The following is an 18,516-nucleotide window of genomic DNA, read 5'->3' as shown; positions in this document are numbered from 1 at the left end:
GAGAACCCTGACTGTGAGGGATAAGTGAGTTATGTAGCGTGTATGTATAATATAATACATGCCACACATGTGTTTGCTGCACAAGCCATCACCCCTCTCTGTGTCTCAGTTCCCCAAGTATGGAGTTGGGATGTAGTAACACGTCCTCTACTAAAAATGAGGGCATGAATGTGAAGGCAGTAAGTAAAACACCTGAAGGGGAATTTTAGTAGCTGGGATTGTATGCCTGAATCCCCCACTCTCAACTCATCTGTGCTGGGTACTGCAGACAAGCTGCTGCCCTTGCCCTTAAGGACTCCAGGGTCCACAGAGTCAATGACCATTACAGTCCAGAGGACGACACCTCTGCTGTGAGGTGCATGGGAGGCTGGAGGAGCTCAGGGTTGGCTCTTCCAGTGTGGAGGGCTTCCCAGAGGAGGTGACCCCAGAACAGTCCGAGAGTGCGGATAACAGACTCTTAGGACCCAATGCTCTTCTTTGACAAGTGACTGGAGCCCAGAGAGCAAGTAAGCACACACATATTGAGTGTCTACTGTGTGCCAGGCACACAGAGAAGGCAACTGTTATCTCAGAGAGGGGAAGCGACTTGTCCAGGGTTACACTGTTGTTCTTTGGTAAAGCTGAGACTTGACCTGGGTCACTGGCCTCATGGCCCAGCATGCTGGGGCGCTGGCCTGAGGGATCACTCTCCCAGTAGCAGCACACCCCCTCCGGAGGGCAAGACGCAGACCCTGACCATGAGTTTTGAAAGGATCTAGGCATACAGTAGGTGCATCTCTCCACGAAATGTTGAACCCATTCCACAAGGGTCCTCCGCCTGGGGGATTCCACGTTGGGCACTGAGAGGAAGTTATCCTCAAATACAGGGCACAGCGGGGGGCTTCAGGGTGATGAACAACTGCCCCTCTGACCGTCTGCCACCCCCTAGCGGCCATGCCCCATGCCACCCTTGGCACCCTCCTCCTGGGAGGAAGCATTGTCTTGGTTGCAGTGATGCCCCCCAAAAAGATGCCCAGCGAGCCGCCTTCTGTGGAGGTTCAGAGAGAAGTGACTTAAGCAAAGTCACCCCATTATTAAGTGGTGTGCAGCGTCATCAATTGCTGCCCTGTGTGTGGAGTGGTTCTGCCCTCCCAGAGCTTCCGGTCAGGCGCAGAGACTGGGGACCGAGTAAGGAGACACCTGCTTATGCAGGACCTCGTGTGGGGAGCTCTGTACAGTCTGCCCTCGCAGCCCACCGGGCCCGAGCTGCCAGCCCACGGGTGGTTCAGGGAGGTCACATCTGCAAAAGCTCCCAGTGCAGAGTAAAGCCCGCCACTTCGGGCAGGTGCTGTTGCTCCAAACTCTTCCCTGGGAGTTCCAGGTCCCCTTTACTCCAGGAAAAGAGATGCAGGACTGGCAACCCCACCCAGATTCCAAAAGCTTGAGAGCCATTTACTGCAACTCACGGTCTAAAACACTTCCCTTTTTAAGTCAGTTTCTCCTTGACATTATTTTTGTGTTTATTGAGCACCTGCTGTGTGCCAAGCACAGCAAGAGGTGGTACGTTCTCCGTAATAGAAATGATGATGAAGATGATGAGCCAAAAGAATAACGGCAGCTGCCATTAATTTAGCTCTTTACATGATTATCTATTTTGAGGTATGAGTTCCATTTTAATGAGGCCCAGAGATGTGCAGTCACTTACCCAAGGTCACACAGACAAGAAGAGCAAGTGCTGAGGGTGAAGCTTGAGTGGTCTAAGGGCAGAACTCTGCTTAGTTTCTCTGGACCCAGTTTCATAGGCTCTTGAGACACACCGAGTCTTAAAAGAGGTGAGGGGAACCAACAGTTACAGAGCTCCTACTATGTGCCAGGCACAGTGTAGTTCTCTACGTTATCTCCCCTAATCCTTGCAACGGCCGCACAGGGTGGATACTAGTACTAATGCAATTTGAGAGATGAGGAAACAGGTTCAGAGAGGTTGATTAACTGGTCCAAGGGCACACAGTGATAGAGCTGGGGTTTGGATACAAGTCTGTCTGACTCCGAGCCCACTTTCTTTCCTCCACTGCCAGTGGTCTCTCTCCTTATCTGCCCCAGGGCCTTCCTCTGCCTGGTTGTTGTCCCAGTCCTGGAGTATCGTTGAGTTCCGCCAGTGTAGAGAGAATAAGTGGGATCAGAGAAAGGCAGTCAAGAAGACACTTTCTCTGATGTCCAGCAGAGGGCGCCCCATCCACAGCCAGACTTCCAAAACTGTTTCTCTCTGGGTGGCCACTTGGGTGCCCCAGGAGAGCCTGGAGATTGGGTGTGGCTCATGGCATCTCCCAGCCTTTGCGCTCCATCCTTCTTGGCCCTCTTATAGAGATGTGCCCTCCAGCAGACCCACTGAGATGGGACTCATCCACCCCAAAGGGCCAGGTGAAAATAATGACCCCCATTTTATGGATGAGGAAACTCAGACTGGGGGGTGGAAGAGACTTACCCAGGGTTCCACAGCTAGTGCTGGCTGTCCTGGAGAGTGAGATTTGCCAAACTCCCACCCCACACATACCTCAGGAGACTGCCTTGGGGGTTGGGGGTGCCTACTGAGGTCCTGATTCCAAGCCGTCTTGGAACATTGGCTCAGTTCCCAGGGGCTGTTTCCCAGGGAGGTAGGGGGCCCTACAGCAGGGAGCAGAAAGGAAAAGGTGCAGGGGAGTGGTCGGTCTGCAGCGTTGCCCAGCTATCAGCTCATGTCCCGTCACTTGCAACAAGTGAGTGTGATTGCCCTCCAAGGTAACGGAGCCTGGCTGGTCTTGGAAAACACGTCCTCTGGAAACCAGCAGAGGAGAGGCTCAGGGAGGCCTCATCTCAGGAAGAGTGAGTCTCTCGCACTCTGCCTTGCAGGGAACAGGCTGTGTGCAGCAGGAGGCCTCTGAGAACCTGAAGGCAAGGCGGGGCTTCAAGTCGGCCCACCTGCTTCTACTTCTAGGTTCTCTGCAGGGGGTGGCGTATCCTGCCACCGACCCCGGTTCCTCCTATACAGAAACGGGCCAGCAGGTGGTGCCAGGGCCATCGCCCAAGCCCATCTTCCCTGTGTTGGGTTGAGGGTCCTGAGGGCCACAGAACCCGAGTTTGCAGACTAGCACCCTGGTTGCCCGTACACTGTAGCATTGAGGTGTGCTGCCTGGCGCCACAAAGCTGGGATGCGTGGGGAGCCCCAGAAGGCTCAGCTGGGCCTGGTAGAGACCAGGGAGTCATCACTCAGAGCCTGTTTACTCCCCTTCAGACTCGGGGGATAAGATCTCAAGAGGTAGTGCGGCAGTGACAGGAAACACTATCCACTGCGTGTGTACGTGTGCCAGGCCCTACACTCACCCTCCGTCACACGCCTCATTTCATCCTCACAACAGTCCCACGGTAGCCTCCGCGCTATCATCCCCCTCATATAAATGAATAAACCGAGGCTCAGAGAGGTCAGTTAAGGCCCACAGGGGCACACAGCTGGTTTCCCTGCACTGTCTGAACCAGATCTCTTTCTAGTTCATGAAAACAAATGAGAGGGGCCCCAGGTTTTCCTTCTACCTCCCCGTGTTGCCCCAGATACCATGGCATGAATCAGTCTGTCCTTGCCTCTCTTCCCCTGTTTTCGTTTATTTCAACATTTTTTGCATATCTACTGTGTGCTGGGGCCCAGTGAGCTGGGAGCTGTTTGAGGGCAGTGACTGGGTCTTATTTAGTACTGAGCCCCTCGCTGTGTATTGAGCTCTCTGTTCAGCCCAGGGACCCAGGGGAACAAGATGTCACTAGCACTTAAGAGGTATGCATCGAGGGAATTCCCTGCCGGTCCAGTGGTTAGGATTAGGTGCTTTCACTGCCCATGGGCCTGGGTTCGATCCCCGGTCGGGGAACTAAGATCCCACAAGCCGCACAGTGCAGCCGAAAAAAAAAGAAAAAAAAAAAAAAAAGGTATGCATGCATCGAGGCAGTGAATGGAAGTGAAGAAGGGGCAGAGCCTGGGGGAGTCGGCGGAACCCTCCTCTTCCACACCCACACACACAGGAGGCTGGTTCAGGGGGAGCAGAGGCAGCTGCCTTTATTGGGGGCCATGGGTCGGCTGGCTTCACTCAAAGGCCACGCACTTGATCTTGAAGTCGCCGTCGGCTGCCAGGTAGTTGATGGCCTCCAGGTTGAGGCGGTTGGGGAACTTGAAATCGTATCCACCAGGCAGCTGGATGGTTAGGTCTGCCTGGTCGAAGGAGACGCACACCTGGGGGTGGAGAGGGGCGGTGGGCGTGTGGACCCCACAGCGGGAGCCTCGGCCCTGCAGCCACGGCCTGCAGGTCCTAGGCCCTCCCGGAGCCCTTTCCTCCCGTAGCCCTGGCAACAGCCCCGCTTCACGGTGAGGCCCTGAGGTTGGGAGAGGGGATGATGCTCACCGAGGATCACACAGCAGGTGATGGGAGGGAGAGGAGATGGGGAGGGAGGTGAGGGGGGCAGGGTGGGGCAGGGTGGGACCCAGGTCTCTAGCCACTCAGGCCAGCTCTGCCCCAGCCCACCCAGGGCCCTGACCCCGCCCCAGGCCCCAGCCCACCTCCACAACACTTCCAGGCTGGAAGGGGAAGACGGACTCCCGCTGCTCAGCGCCCCAGGCCCCGCCATCCTTGCTGTTACACACGATGGTGTTGGTGTCCCCGTGCGCGTTGAAGCGGGGGTTGAAGTGCAGGCACAGGTTGTTGCCGTCTTTGCCCAGGTTCAGCACGAAGCTAGGGGATAGTGGGTGGGCTTGAGGCTGCCCCCGCCCGCTGCAGGCCCCTCAGACTGACCAGTCTGTGCCGCTCAGTCCACGTTAATGGACCTCACCGGGGGAACGCACGGAGCCGAGAGGAAGGAAACCTGGATTCTAGCTGTGCCCTGCCACCTCCTTGCTGTGTGACCTTGAGCAAGTCCCTGCTCCATCTGGGTCTCAGTTTCCATATCTGCACAGTGGGGGCTCCACAGTAAGTCTCTTCAGGGCCTCGCTATGCTGACAGCCAGGACTCTTGCAGACATGAATTTGTGTCCCTGCCCGTTTGGTCAAGGTCAGAGACTCCCTCCAGACGGTGACCTCTGGGAGGGCAAGTGTCCAGTCTGTCTTGTCTATCTCTGTATCCCTGGTGCCCAGCATGATGCGTGACACACAGTAGGTGCTCTGTAACCTGTAACCGTGGGGCGAATGAACGAGTAACAATAATACATTTGCTGAGTGGAGGTAACAGCAAGGCCTCCCTCTGAGGGTTTAGAAAGAATGACATGAGCAGTGCATATGAAGCGTGCGGCTCTTTACACTGTCAGCTGGTCATCAACGTGTGAGATGACCCAGCATTTCACCTCCACGCAACCTCCTCCCTCCATTAACTGATTAACAAACGAGGCTCAAGGCGGTTGGTTGACTGGTCCAAGCTCACAAGGCTGCGGAGAAAGTAGGCCAGCTGGCCGAATGAATGATGAGTTAAGGAAGGACCAAAGGAGTGAAGAATCGAGAGTGAAGAGCGCAGGATACACAGACCTCAGAGGGCGGGCAGCGAGGGTGACACCCTTTCATTCCCTCTCTCCGCCCCCCTCAGCCTCTGGTCCCGCCCACAGCAGTGGGGAGGAGAAGGCCAGCCGAGGCAGATGACAAGGCCGCAGCTGGTTTAGTTTAAGGGGGCGACAACGGTGGCGGCGTCCAGACTCCGCGGAGGAAGTGACTCACCCAGAAGACTTAGCCTCAGCAGCGGCCGACATTAACCCCGCCCCGCCGGAGGGAGGAGCCGGGCCCGGCCAGCCACGCCCCTGCCAGACGCGGGGCGGGACCCTCGCGCTCCAGCCCCCGCCCCTGCCGCCCGCCGCCCCCGCCGTCGTCCCCTCACCTCTTGGCGTCCGGGGGCACCTCGCCCCGCACTCTGAGGCACTCCCCAGGCTTGAGATTCAGGTTGCTGGCGACCAGACCCTGCGCAGACAAGACCGCACCCAGCCGGGTTAGAGGACGCAGGGTGGCAGGGTGGGAGGTCGTGCCCCCCGCCGGGAAGACCAGGCCTGCTCTGACCAGGCCGACCCGAAGCCTGAGGAACCCGGCTGCAAGTTCTAGACTCTCCTTCTTTGTGTGGTCCTGGGCAAGTCCCTACTCCCAACTGGGTCAGTTTCTCGTCTGTAACATGACTGAGGTTCTAGAAGACAGGATCTAGAAGTTTCTGCTGTTTAGCCCGGGGATTTTAGATGCAGAGTAGCCTGGGAGGTGGAGTGCTGTGCTCCATCGCCTCATTGAATAGATGGAGAGAGCCAGGCTCCAAATGCGTCACACTGCGAGTTGGGGGCAAAGGAAGGTGAGTGAGGCGTCTGCCCCTCTGCTGGAGAGGAAGAGGCCCGGGGCTGGGCCATTCCCCACCATCCCCTTCAAGCTCCTCTGCAGAGAGGGCCAGGGGCTGGAGAGGAGACCCCCTAAGGAGCACAGCTAGACTCCTCTAAGAAGGGAGAGCAGCCCAGGGCGGGAGCCTGCAACCTGGCTGGCTCGGGGTTAACAAGAGCCAGCGCAAAGCTTCACTGGTGTGAGTGGTTCCTCCTGCCAGGAATCCTTTCCCTAGGGGCCTGCAGAAGATTCTTGCTGCCTTCTTGCTCCTTTATCACAGCCCCCACCCCCCAGCTTAGAGGAATGGTTGAGCGGGAATTCCCCCAGCCCCCACCTGACCAGCCTGGACAGAGTCACCCGCCCCCGGCTAACCCAGGCAGGCTCCCTCCCGGCAGCCTGTCTCATATCCTGGCGACTTTTACAGCTCTGGAGCAGAGGGTGACTCTGCCCTGGCCCAGTGACAGGGACAGCTGCAGGGGGGAGGGGACAGGAGGCTCTTTGGGGGGAAGGGGGAAGGGATAGTGGTCTGGGCGCCCTCAAAATGCCCCACTCCACCTCCAGTCGGCCACACCCTTCCCACTCCCACTTCTCAGAGAGCTGCAGAATGTCAGCCCTTGGCAGAAATAACTGTGCTCTCAGACCCTGGAGGAATCCAGAAAATTCTTAAGCCAGAGAAGGCCTTGGGGAAGCATGGAGCCCACCCCCATTTTACAGACACGGCCACTGAGGCCCAGAAAAGACACTTGTTCAAGGCCACACCACAAGAACTAGAACCCAGATCGTGATCTGCCCTCACTCTGCCTGGCTGTCTGCCCCCACGCCATCTCTGGGCCTTGGGGTGGGGTCCCCATACTCACACAAGCCATGATTGAGGAGAGGAGGATGTTCCTGGAACTTCGGGACCAGCTGTCTGAAGACTACCCGAGAGATGGGCCACAGCCCGCTCCCACCCTTTTAACTGGACCAGACCCGGGTGAGTCCCGCCTGCTGGATGCTGAGCCAATTGTAACTCAGAAAGGAGATGGGGGCCACGGGAGGCGGAGTCAATGGAATTTTGAAGCCAGTTCTGGAGCAGAGATGACCAATCAGAGTGGAGACCCCCCCCATTCCTTCTTAGCCACTCCCCCAAGGTCCAGGCTCCACCTCCCATTCTCTTACCTCTTCCCAAAATTATGCAGTGGCAAGGATTGGGGGAAGCCAGTGGAAAATAGTTTGAGGATGAGCTAGGCCCAAGAGTTGGCTGGAAGAGGGCCAGGGCCAGCTAGCTGAGCTCAGGGGGTACCCCATAGAAGGCGGCTGAGGAGGTGCAGTGTCCTTCAAGAATTAGATCTGGGGTTCGTGAGGCTGCTCCCTGGCAGGGGCCAGGGCGTGGCCCGCTCTGGGCGCCTCTGCAGAGGACTCAGGACCCATTAACCACAAAGCCCTGGCCCCGCCTGGGCCTCCCCCGGAAGCAGAGATTGCCGCGGCTGCTTGTGCTCCTCATTAGCGCTAAAGAAAGGCTGGGCCCGTGCCAGGCTTGAGGCTGCTGCCCAGGCTCAGGGCTCAGGCCTCAGGCTTTGTCCTGCCCTCCCGAGGGGTCTGCCGGGGATCCTCCAAGAGCCCCTGCCTGACGGCCTCTGGCCTGTCCGAGAGGATCAGGCCTGGGAGGGGGCCCAGGGTGAGCCAGGCCATGAAAGGATGGGGTCCCGGGTCTGTGCACCCCCATCCACTCTCCTCACGTTTCTCCCTCTGACACCCGGCACAGCTTTCCCTTTCCCCATCTGTTTAGCAGATATTTTACTGAGTACCTACTATGTGCCTGGCCCTGAGCTAGCCTCAGAGGATTCAAAGATGAAGCCCTCAGTCCCTGTTCTCAAGTAGCCCACTGTTGGGGCAGAATCTGGCCATGAACCTAATTAAGAAGTAGCATGATGCAGGCTCTGAGGGAAGTCATGAGCGAGCACCTTGGTGGGATGGTCCAGAATGGGAAGAAGGTGGGTCTTGAAGGATGGGTGAAGAAGCAGGGACTGGCATTCCAGCGTGGGCAAAGGCTCAGAAATGAGAAGGCACAGGTCTGGGGAACAGTGAGCATCTGGGCATGGCTGGAGTTTAGGGTGTGCTGGGGAAAGATGGGGCATGAGGGTGGGAAGCCAGTGATACCTGGATCATGAAGGGCCTCACTGAGGGGTTTGGGCATTGTTTTATCTGAGAGTGCTGGGGAGCCACCGAAGGTTATAGGAAGAGTGAGTATTGAGGCCAGATTTAGGCTGCAGGGAAAATCACTGCAGCAACAGAGTTGAAGGTGGGTTGGAGGGGTGCTAACCTCACACTCAGAAACCAGGTAGAGGGAGGAGCGTGGGGAGCACTGGGTGAGGTGGGGGGCTTGCTAAGAGAGTTATCAACGGGACCTCCTTCACATCGCTGTCCCCCTTCTGAAATCACCAGCACTGAAGAGGGAAGAAGATGTGGACTGGGGGTGACCCACATCTGGAGCAAACCCGCCCTGCCCTGCACTGCCTCCCCAGACCCCACCTTCCTCCAGATGACTGAAACCCACGCTGGCACAGGAGGAGAGGGGCTGCCCGGGGCTGAGACGCAGGCCCAGAGAGGTTGGGTCGCACCCCTTGCGAGCCCCTCATCCCTCCTCCTAGACCAAGCCAGCTGCCACGGAAACCAACCACAGAGCTTCACTTTTTCCTCCAGGGCCTCCCCCAAACCTCAGCATCAGGGAGGGGTGGGTGGGGCCTAGCTCCACTGCCTTTCCTCTGTGCTTCCCCTCCGAGGCCCACAGACACTGTCTGCCTGGTCAAGGAATGGGGGCATTTCAGGAGGAGTCCAGGACCAAGGCCAGAGGTGCTTCAGACGCAGTCGTTGCTGTGACTGCCATCAGGTGGGACTGGCTGGCTGTTCCAACCCAGCAGTTGGGCTCTCAGGGCCTCAGGAGCTGCTCCTCCATTCTTCCCCCAATCTGGAAGACGGGTCCAGCACCAGGAAGTGTTTGCTGTTGGATGAGGGGCTGCTTTACTCCTCTCTGGCATCTGGCTTGTCGAGGGCTGGTAGAGAGATGGAGTGGCAGGGTGACAGGGTGTATAGGCCCCCGGAAAGGCCCCTTTGGGAGTCTGGAGACTTGGGTTCTGGTTCTAGCCCTGCCACGCCCTTCCCAGGGCATCCTGGCAAGCTGCTTCTCCCTGCTTGCCTCAGTCTCCCCGTCTATGAATTGGGGATGTGCAGCCCTGCTCTCCTGCGTAAGGTTAGTACAAGGTGGAGTTCAGGTCTGTTGTACTCAATAGATGGTTATTTTTTTCATAGAGTCTGAGAAGGTTTTAGCCTTCCTCTTGTCTCTTCTCCCAGGCTGAGTTCACCTTCCTGGGTCAGCACTTCTGGGAGGCCTCCCTCCACCACACCCCCGTCCGTCGGCTGTCCCCTCCTGCCTAGGCTGCGGTGGGGAGTCTCTCCAGAGTCCAGCGTCCCCTATAACAGGGGCCGCAGTTTTCCTGAGGCAGGGACCAGGGACAAGGTGCATTGTGTGCCCCCCGCCCCCACCTTCGGGCCTCCTATTAGTGGCGCCCACTTATCTGTCAGGCCCTGTGCCCGGCGCCTCACTTTCATACATTATCACATTTCGTCTTCACCTCCCTCCTGAAGCAGGCCACCTGGGTGAAACTTCTGCACAGGGAAGCTGCTCTGGGGCCCTGAAATGAAGCCGACGTTAGAATCAGAGAAGAGGGGCAAGTCCTGATTTGGGGGCTGCCTGGCTGTGACTCTAGCCTTGGTCTTTGTCCTCCCTGAACCTGTATCCAGGCCCGGGAGGTGGGAATGTTACCCATCTTGGAGGGTAGCAGGAGTGTAATCCTCTGGCTGATCGGAGGATTACGGGAGTGATGTGAGAGAGGCTGCACGGTCAGCTCTCTCTCCTGCACCCCCCAAGGCCAAGGGCACCCGCCCCAGGGACTCTCCTTCCCCTCAATGGCCTGCCGCAGAGGCAGCAAGCTCTCTGGAATTCCTCCACCCTACAGGCTGGTGCTATGGACTGGACCTTGGCTGCTGCCATGAGAAATGAGCTGAGCTTGTCCAGACAGGGGATCCAGGCCAGCACGGCCCTTCCCAGCCTGCCGACTCCTGCCCTGCCCCCGTGAAGGCTGCGCCTCCTCCAGCTGGCCTTGGTGGAGAGGGCTGCCAGGCCCACTGAGACACCACCCACACCCCCAGGCAACCTGGCTGGCCCAGCTGGGGAAAGTGTGGGTGGTCAGAGCCTCCAGCGCTCCTTCATTTAACTATGCAGAGACCACCCAGAGAGTGTGGCCACGTGGCCAGGGTCACACAGGTAGCTAGCGCTGCAGCCCTTTCATCTGCCGAGAAAAGGAGAGAACACTGTGGTCCGGGGATACCTGGACCTCAAAATGATCTTTTCCTCCTGCTCCATGAAGGAAGGACTAGCTGGGGGATGCCCCCAACTTCAGATACTTTTCCAACCAGTTTGTGCTGGAGCCCGCCTCCCCACTTACCTGCTCATCCAGTCCCAACTCCCTGCCTTTGCTTATGCTGTTCCACCTGCCCCAGACAGCCACCTCCCCAAACACAGTACACTCTGTCACTTTTGCCTTCCCACCTGGTGTTTGTCCCCCTCTGAACACAGGCCCCAGCTCGCCTTTGGGGAACCACTCCTCCTCTTGTATGAGGGCTGGGTGGGGTCCAGACCCTGTCATTCATTAGCCCTCCAGGGCTCAGGCATGAGTCTTTTTTATTTTCTTAAACGTTTTGGGGGGTGGGGTGACATAATTATAGACTCACAGGAAGCTAAGTGTTTTTTTAAAGCTTAGAAAATATTTGAGACTTGAAGAAAAAAATGTGTTGGCCCCAAAATTCTAAGACTGAAGAGCTGAAATGAATGAATGTTTACTGTGCTCAAACCTAACACTTGGTAGTCATAAAAACTGTATTACCTTGAAAACAGTTTTGTGGGTTGACTTTTCTTCGAAAGTGTGCCCAGTTCTCTCTAGAGGTTGGTCACTCCTAAATTAGATCCCCATAGCCAAATGTCTAAAACAAAAGCGTAAAAATATTTGGAAAAATGTATAGCAAAAACTCCCCATAAATATATTTAATGGGGGCTGTGGGTACATTTTAATGTTTTCTATAATGTGCTTGGGACCTGTGTATCAGGAGAGTTTGGGGCTGCAAATAACAGAAATCTCAACTAAAACTTCTTGAAAATTAAGGAAAATTCACATACCAAGCAGTCTGGAGCTAGGAGGTTTCCATGGTAGGTTAATTCAGTGGCTCCATGAAATCAAAGATCTGGGTTCCTGCATGATCATGGATTGTGGCCATGTAGACAGTCCTTGCTCTTCTGCACAACCACATCCACAATTCATCCTTGCTCTTAGGACAGACAAGCGAAAGGATTTGGGATGAACTGTCTTCACATCTGCAACAGACTCTCGAATGAGTCAGTTAAAAAATGTGAAGATATTGGATCGGCCAAAAAGTGAACGATCTTTTTGGCCAACCCAATATATACAGAGCAATTAAGCAAATCGGACAAATATGAACAACTGGGAATCTAGGTGAAGGGCACATGAGTGTTCATTGTGCTGTTCTTGCACCTTTTCTGTTTTTTTAAAAATAAATTTATTCATTTATTTATTTTTGGCTGCGTTGGGTCTTCATTGCTGCGCGCGGGCTTTCTCTAGTTGCGGTGAGCGGGGTCTACTCCTGGTTGCGGTGCGCAGGCTTCTCATTGCGGTGGCTTCTCGTTGCGGAGCACGGGCTCTAGGCACGCGGGCTTCAGTAGCTGTGGCACATGGGCTCAATAGTTGTGGCTTGCAGGCTCTAGAGCGCAGGCTCAGTAGTTGTGGTGCACAGGCTTAGTTGCTCCGCGGCATGTGGGATCTTCCCGGACCAGGGCTCGAACCCGTGTCCCCTGCATTGGCAGGCGGATTCATAACCACTGCACCACCAATGAAGTCCTTTTCTGTTGGTTTGAAACGTTTCTAAATTAAAATTGGGGGAGTGTGACATAATAAGAAATGTATATTTGGTCCCTGACCCTAGTTCCTGACAAGAGTTCCTAAATCCTTTGGAATTTCCTAAGTGACACGGGTGCCTGAAAGAGCATCTTTTGTTCTAACATTTTGGTCTCTGACCCCAGTTCCTGACACAGAGCTCCTAAATCCCTTGGAATTTCCTGGGTGATAGGATCTTCTTTTGTTCTAATGAGGTGACTCTTGGTGGGTACCTGGATGGCTTCAGGAGGGGGGCTGGTCACCAGAAAGACCAAGCAGTGATCAGAAGCTTGTAACTTTCAGCCCCGCCTCCCATCCTCCAGGGAGGGGTGAGGGACTAGAGACGAACCATCAATCATGCCTATGTGATGAATCCCCTCCATGAGAATCCCCAAACCACACAGTTTGGAGAGCTTCTGGTTTGGTGAACGCATCCACACGCTGGGAGGCTGGCACACCCTAACCCCACGGGAACAGAAGCCCCCTCACTTTGTACCCTCCAGGACCTCACGCTATGTATATGTCTTCATCTAGCTGTTCATCCGTAAGCTTTATCATATCCTTTGTTATATGATAAACCCGTACTCGTAGTGTTTCCGAGTTTTGTGAGCCGTGGTAACAAATGATCAGACCTGAGAAGGGAGTTGTGGGAGCCTCCGATTTATAGCCAGTTGGTCAGAGTGCCACTGACACTTGTGACTGGCACTGAAGTGGGGGAAAAGTCTTGGGGGACTAAGCACTTAACCTGTGGGGTCTGCACTAACTCCAGGTACTGTCGGAATTGAATTATTGATAGATTGTAGGATACCCAGTTGGTGTCTGCAGAAAACTGGTGAGTTGCTTGGTGTAGAAAACCCACACGTTTGGTGTCAGAAGTACTGTATTCTGTGGGCAGAGGAAACAGTTTTCCCTTTCAGTTGGTGTCAGAGAAGTGGGATTTGCTACAAAGGCCCTGGCTCATGGAAACGTGTGGTTTGGGAAGAGAAAGTGTGAAAAGGCACGGGATGGGGAAACTTTGATTCCTAGGTGGCACGTGGTCACCCATGGTATGAGCAGCAGCTGTGCTGCATTGTCTAAAGGTAAACGTGGGGGAATCCCCTGGCAGTCCAGTGGTTAGGACTCCACGCTTTCACTGCCTCACTGCTGAGGGCCTGGATTCAATCCCTGTTTGGGGAACTAAGATCCCGCAAGCAATGCATCGCGGCAAAAAAAAAAAAAAAAAAAAATTATGTTTGTTTGTTTGTTTTTTTTGGCCATGCTGTGTGGCATGTGGGATCTTAGTTCCCCGACCAGGGCTCGAACCCGTGCCCCCTCCGTTGGGAGTGTGCTTTCTTAACTAACTAACTAAATAAATAAATAATTTTTTTTAAAAAAAGGTTAACGTTACCAATGGAATTTAGACATGGCTCCAAGTCCTGGGGAGCTGGCTTACTGATGCATAAGGAATTGCGAAAAAAGTAAAACTTACAGTCCTGTGGTTATGCTTATCTGTAATAGCTAAGATGAAATAAAAAGAGTGCTGGGTGGGACTCTGATGCTAGACCAAGCTCAGATTTCAGTGAGTCTGAGCTTCGGCCACTGTTTCAGAGCCACCCCCGGAGGAAAAAATTATGGCAGGGACAACAGAAAGTACCCCTAAGGCCTCTGGTCACCAAGAAAGTAGTCAACATGCAGGCGTGGGGGAGGAGGCAAAACTAGGTAACTATTGAAACCAGGGGGTATTAATGTGAAGGAGTTGTTTCATTTTGTGGATTGGTGTCATCAGCTTCCTGAAATATTAGCTGGGAGTCTAGGTGAAGGCCATGTGGTGTTCATTGTGCTGTTCTTAGACTTTTTCTGTTGGTTTGCAACTTTTAGAGGTCTGGAGGAAACAACCCCAACAAGCTCTTCCCATCTTTCTGCAGCAGAGTCACAAGCAGAGAAATATACTGGGCCATGCTTTGCGGTCACATAATAGCTGCAACCGCCTTCACACCCAAAGCCCAGAAGAGTGAGAGGATGAGAGGGATGCACCTGGCGGGTGTTGGACCACCTCGTGGGGCAGCCAGTAAACCCTCTTATGCCTTAGTCAGGTTGAGCCAAGTCTGTCACAACCAGAGGTCTCCACAAGAGCACATTTGCTCCCACTTCCTGATGCAACCAGGCTTAGTCAAGTACTCCCTCTTCCCCAGGAGAATCATACTGAAGAGAATTTTCCAGACCTTGAAGTCCTACCCTCAGCCGCTCACAGATGGGCCCCTGCTCTGCAGGAGGCACTGGGGATGCTCGAGGCCAGCAGGACAGACATTCACAGCAGCAGCCCAGGTGTGAAGGATGCCTGAAACGGAGGGGGTTGTGCAGCATCTTACCTGAGCTCCTGGAGGGTGAGGACCGGTCTCCCACCTCAGGCTCTACAGAGAGGGGCCGCAGCCTCCCGGCGTCAGCCAACACAAGTTCAGATCCTGCCTCAGGCGATCACACTTTCTAGGTCTGTGCCCTTGTGTTTAGCTTAACATCACCTTTATGATGCTCATTCCGCAAGCAGTAGAGTGGGATGAGAAATGCAAGCTTGCTGGATTTTCTGAAGGACTGAGACAGACTGGTACATAAAGACTCCGTGAGGCATAAAGTGCTATCGTGCTAAGGTACCACTGCACACAGAGAATACTCTGGAACTGGGGTGAATCATTTCAGGAAGCGGGTGGGCTAGTTCCGGGGAGAGCAGGCTCAGGCAGGGGCTCCTCCCCCCGCCCCACCCTGGACACAGACTTCAACCCACAGACTCCCACTCGCACTTTATTAAGTACGGGAGGACTAGTTACAACAGGGGTGGAGGTGGCAGGGAAGGCCCAGCCCCCACCCCCACCATCACCGGCACGCAATAATAAATAAATAGCTGTGGGTGGGCGCGGGGGAGAGGTGGCACAGCAAACACTGACAGCACGGGGGGCGGGCCACAAAAGCCCCCCTCCCAAGCTGTGACCACCATCAACACTGGTCTGGTACCATGATCAGGGAGGGGTGGGGCTCTCCGCTACAGAAGCCCCCAGAGCCACCAAGTGGCCCCCTTTGTGGAGGAGGGGTGTCTTCAGCACTTGGACCCTTATTTATGAACAGAAATCTGGACCCCTGGCTGGTCCACTCAGACCCAGATTGTCAAGAGGCCACTGTCTCTCAGACTTCTGGATTGTTCTATTCAGGATCCAAGAGACTAATGGGTCATTATTACCTAGGGTCCTGATTGGTCTACCCAGGACCTAGGACAAGAAAGGGTCATTGTCGCTTAGGCTCCCAATTGGTCCCCTCAAGACCCAACAGCAACGAGTCACTATCACTTAGCCTTCTGATCGGTCCATTCAGGGCTCAGGACAATAATGATTCATGGCTACCTAGACCTCTGATTGGTCAATAGGAACCCAGGGCCAGGACCCAGGAGCAGGTAGAGCCCTAGAGGCCCCAGGGAGGAGGTAGGGGATTAAGTGCTCAGGGTTGGGGGAAGTCCTCACAAGGCAGCAAGGCCCAGATTTAAACAAGCGGAGGTCACAGGGCAGGATATAAGGCCACCTGGCTGGGTCAGGCCAGGGTAAACCAGTGGCAGGGAGGGGGCAGCTTCTGGGACAGCAGAGTGCCCAGCCACTGCTGGAAGGGGGTCCGAGGGCCCTGACATCTTCCCTGGGTTCCAGCCCCACCAGGGTAGAAACTGGGGCCAGGGAGCTGGTAGCCCTTTAGTGCAGCTCTTGGCCCATCACCTCCATCTACAGGAACAGGGTGAGCAAGGGTTGCAGCCGCAGTTGCTGGTCAGGTGCGCTCAGTCCTCCAACCCCTCCAGCATGTCCGCGATGCTCTCCACATAGTAATGGGGCACGAGGTCGTGCTGGCCGGCTGCCAGGTAGGCCTGGGCCTCCTCCAGACGGGAGACGCCTGTGAGCGTGAGCACGGTGGTCATGCCACAGCGGTGGCCGAAGAGGATGTCGGTCTCCAGGCGGTCGCCCACCATAAGTGTGCGGCTGGGGTCCACGCTGAAGTGCTCTGTGATGCACTCGAACATGTAGGGGCTGGGCTTGCCCACTACCAGGGCCTGGCGGCCTGAGGCTGTCTCTACGGCGGCAGCCAGGCTCCCGGTGCCTGCAGGGACATGGAGACTCGGTCAATGTGGGTGGCAGTGGGGAAAGCATCCGGGCCCGGAAACTGGAATTCCCATCGAGGCAGCTTGGCATGGGGGTCAAATTAGGCACTGAAATGAGTTAAAAGGCCACCTGCTTCCAAGTCTTAGTGTAGGGGTTAAGGGCACAGACTCTGCAACCAGCTGCCTGCATTCACACCCCATCTCCACCTTTCTTGGGCAGGCTATTTAACCTCCCTGTGCCTCAGTTTTCCCATCTCTTGTATGGGGATATCAATGGCAGTATCTCATGTGGGTATTGTAAGGCCTGAATGAGCCACTGCATGTAACCAGGCCTGGCTCAGTCAGCCCTGCGTGCGGTTCACAATTTTACCCAGGCAGCCACACGCCTTTGGGCAAGCCAACCTCTCTGAGTTTCCCTAGACTCACTGGAAAGGGGGATCCAAGTAATGCCTACCTTCAAAGAGGTGCTGTGAGCACCACAGGGGCAAATGCTTTGGAAACAGAAAAGCCCTTAACAAACAGCAGTTGTGGTCATTGCTACAAGAATGTGTGCTCCTGGCATCAGAAACTGGCACAGCCCTTTTGGAACACAGCAGGGCACAGAAATGTTCGCACCTCTGACCCAGTCAGCCTCCACTGGGAAAGTGATCACAAGGCGAGAAGTCAAACTGGAGACAAACAGCTACAAGCCTGAAGATGTCCGTGGCCTCAGTAACTATAATAAGCGAAATTGTGGAACGCACCCAAGTGTTTAACAATAGGAGGACTGTTTAGAAAAGGCTAATTCCCAGCCCAGTACCATCCTGTCCCACACAATGAGTCCACTGTGCCCGTCTCAGGGGTACATCTTTGTGCCAGAATGTTCTACCTTCACACTAATGATGAGCACATTCTAAAGTGCCAGGGGCTGTGTGGGAACTCATGAACGCCCATTTTACAGATGAGAAAGCTGATGTTCAGTGTCGTTAAGTAACTTGTCCAGGGTTGCACAGCTTAATAAGTGGCAGATAAAGGATACGCATTCAGGTAGGTCTGACCCAGACACGTGCAGGGCCAGCTGGTACTGGCTTGGGAGTGCTGAATGTTTCATTTTCAGGAATTCTGAAATGAGTTGGTGGTTAAACAAACCCACTATTAAAAGTCAACTTATATAAACTTAACAATCAAGTGAAATATGTTTAAATTCTCAGAACTCATCACTTCCTAATTATTTTACCATTATCTGTGCTCTTGAGGTTACCTGCATCCTAATGATGGAAATATTACAGAATGGTGTGTACATATCTTCCCAACCCCATGAAGAGAAGTGACTTCACGTTGGTAGGCTGAAATCAGCCACAGTGGGGGGAGTACTTACACCACAGAAATTGGCAAAAGGCATAAATCAAGACTCTTCCAGTTACTAGACATCAGTACTCCACTGGTCTGACCCCAAATGCTCTGGGCCTCCTGTCTCCCTTCTCACAGGGGATGACACTCAACTTGATTAAGCTGAAGACACGGAAGGTGCACAAACAGGAAGAATCCTCAGCCCTGTGGCCCCCAGATGAGGAGGAGGAACTTCCTTAGGATCAAGGCAGAGCTGGCCCAGAGCAACCCTGTTGGGAAGGTCTCCCTGACCTCTGACCTAGAACTTGCCTGCTTGTTTTCCTGAGAACTGGGTAGGGAAGAAAAGCCATTTGCCCTGTTAGTTAGAAATTCCTTCCAGGATGGGAAGGGCTCAATTGCATCACCCCAAAGTGATTTTCTCAGCTCAAGAATGGTAGCTCTGGGGACTTCCCTGGTGGTCCAGTGGGTAAGACTCCGTGCTCCCAATACACGGGGCCTGGGTTCGATGCCTAGTCGGGGAACTAGATCCTGCATGCATGCTGCAACTAAGAGTTCGCATGTCGCAACTAAAGATCCTGCACGCATCAACTAAGACCTGGCGCAGCCAAAATAAATAAATAATAAATATTTTTTTTAAAAAAAAGAATGGTAGCTCTGTCAGCATATTCCTTTCTTTTTTTTTTTTTTTTTTTTTTTGTGGTATGCGGGCCTTCCTCTGCTGTGGCCTCTCCCGTCGCGGAGCACAGGCTCCGGACGCGCAGGCCCAGCGGCCA

The 18,516-nt window shown here is 54.6% G+C and overlaps 2 protein-coding genes and 1 long non-coding RNA gene across 4 annotated transcripts in view; 1 reads left to right on the top strand and 2 right to left on the bottom strand.

The window, feature by feature from the left end:
* Positions 1–4,028: 4,028 nt before the first annotated feature.
* Positions 4,029–7,286, bottom strand: LGALS1 (galectin 1). Its single transcript, XM_007111750.3, has 4 exons — positions 7,183–7,286; positions 5,850–5,929; positions 4,553–4,724; positions 4,029–4,228 (listed from the first exon to the last, which is right to left on the bottom strand). The coding sequence occupies exons 1-4, from the start codon at positions 7,189–7,191 to the stop codon at positions 4,082–4,084; spliced, it is 408 nt and encodes a 135-aa protein (XP_007111812.1). The 5' UTR covers positions 7,192–7,286; the 3' UTR covers positions 4,029–4,081.
* Positions 7,209–11,956, top strand: LOC114486439 (uncharacterized). The gene is made up of 2 exons (XR_003680153.2): positions 7,209–7,298; positions 8,750–11,956. It is a non-coding gene; the product is annotated as an uncharacterized lncRNA (long non-coding RNA).
* Positions 11,957–15,071: 3,115 nt separating this feature from the next.
* Positions 15,072–18,516, bottom strand: part of LOC112065907 (chronophin) — a 6,862-nt gene continuing 3,417 nt past the window's right edge. Inside the window, exons 2-3 of one of the 2 annotated variants that reach the window (XR_008617584.1) lie at positions 17,433–17,515; positions 16,302–16,556 (exon numbers count right to left, since the gene is read on the bottom strand). Coding sequence is in view for 1 of the 2 variants with exons in the window: in XM_024127466.1 (XP_023983234.1) it covers positions 16,097–16,413 (317 nt within the window). In the remaining variant the exon portion in view is untranslated. Of the gene's footprint in view, positions 16,557–17,432; positions 17,516–18,516 lie in introns of both variants that reach the window. The other variant, XM_024127466.1, reaches the window with a different exon arrangement.

The sequence above is a fragment of the Physeter macrocephalus genome, chromosome 6, assembly GCF_002837175.3.
Source record: "Physeter macrocephalus isolate SW-GA chromosome 6, ASM283717v5, whole genome shotgun sequence".
NCBI lineage: Eukaryota > Metazoa > Chordata > Mammalia > Artiodactyla > Physeteridae > Physeter > Physeter macrocephalus.
This window is presented reverse-complemented; position numbering and strand designations above follow the sequence as displayed.

Coding starts and splice junctions, on each gene's coding strand:
- LGALS1 (XM_007111750.3), bottom strand. Junction 4,725..5,849: donor GTGCCCCCGGACGCCAAGAG/GTGAGGGGACGA, acceptor ACTATCCCCTAG/CTTCGTGCTGAACCTGGGCA. Junction 4,229..4,552: donor AGCCTGGAAGTGTTGTGGAG/GTGGGCTGGGGC, acceptor CTCCACCCCCAG/GTGTGCGTCTCCTTCGACCA.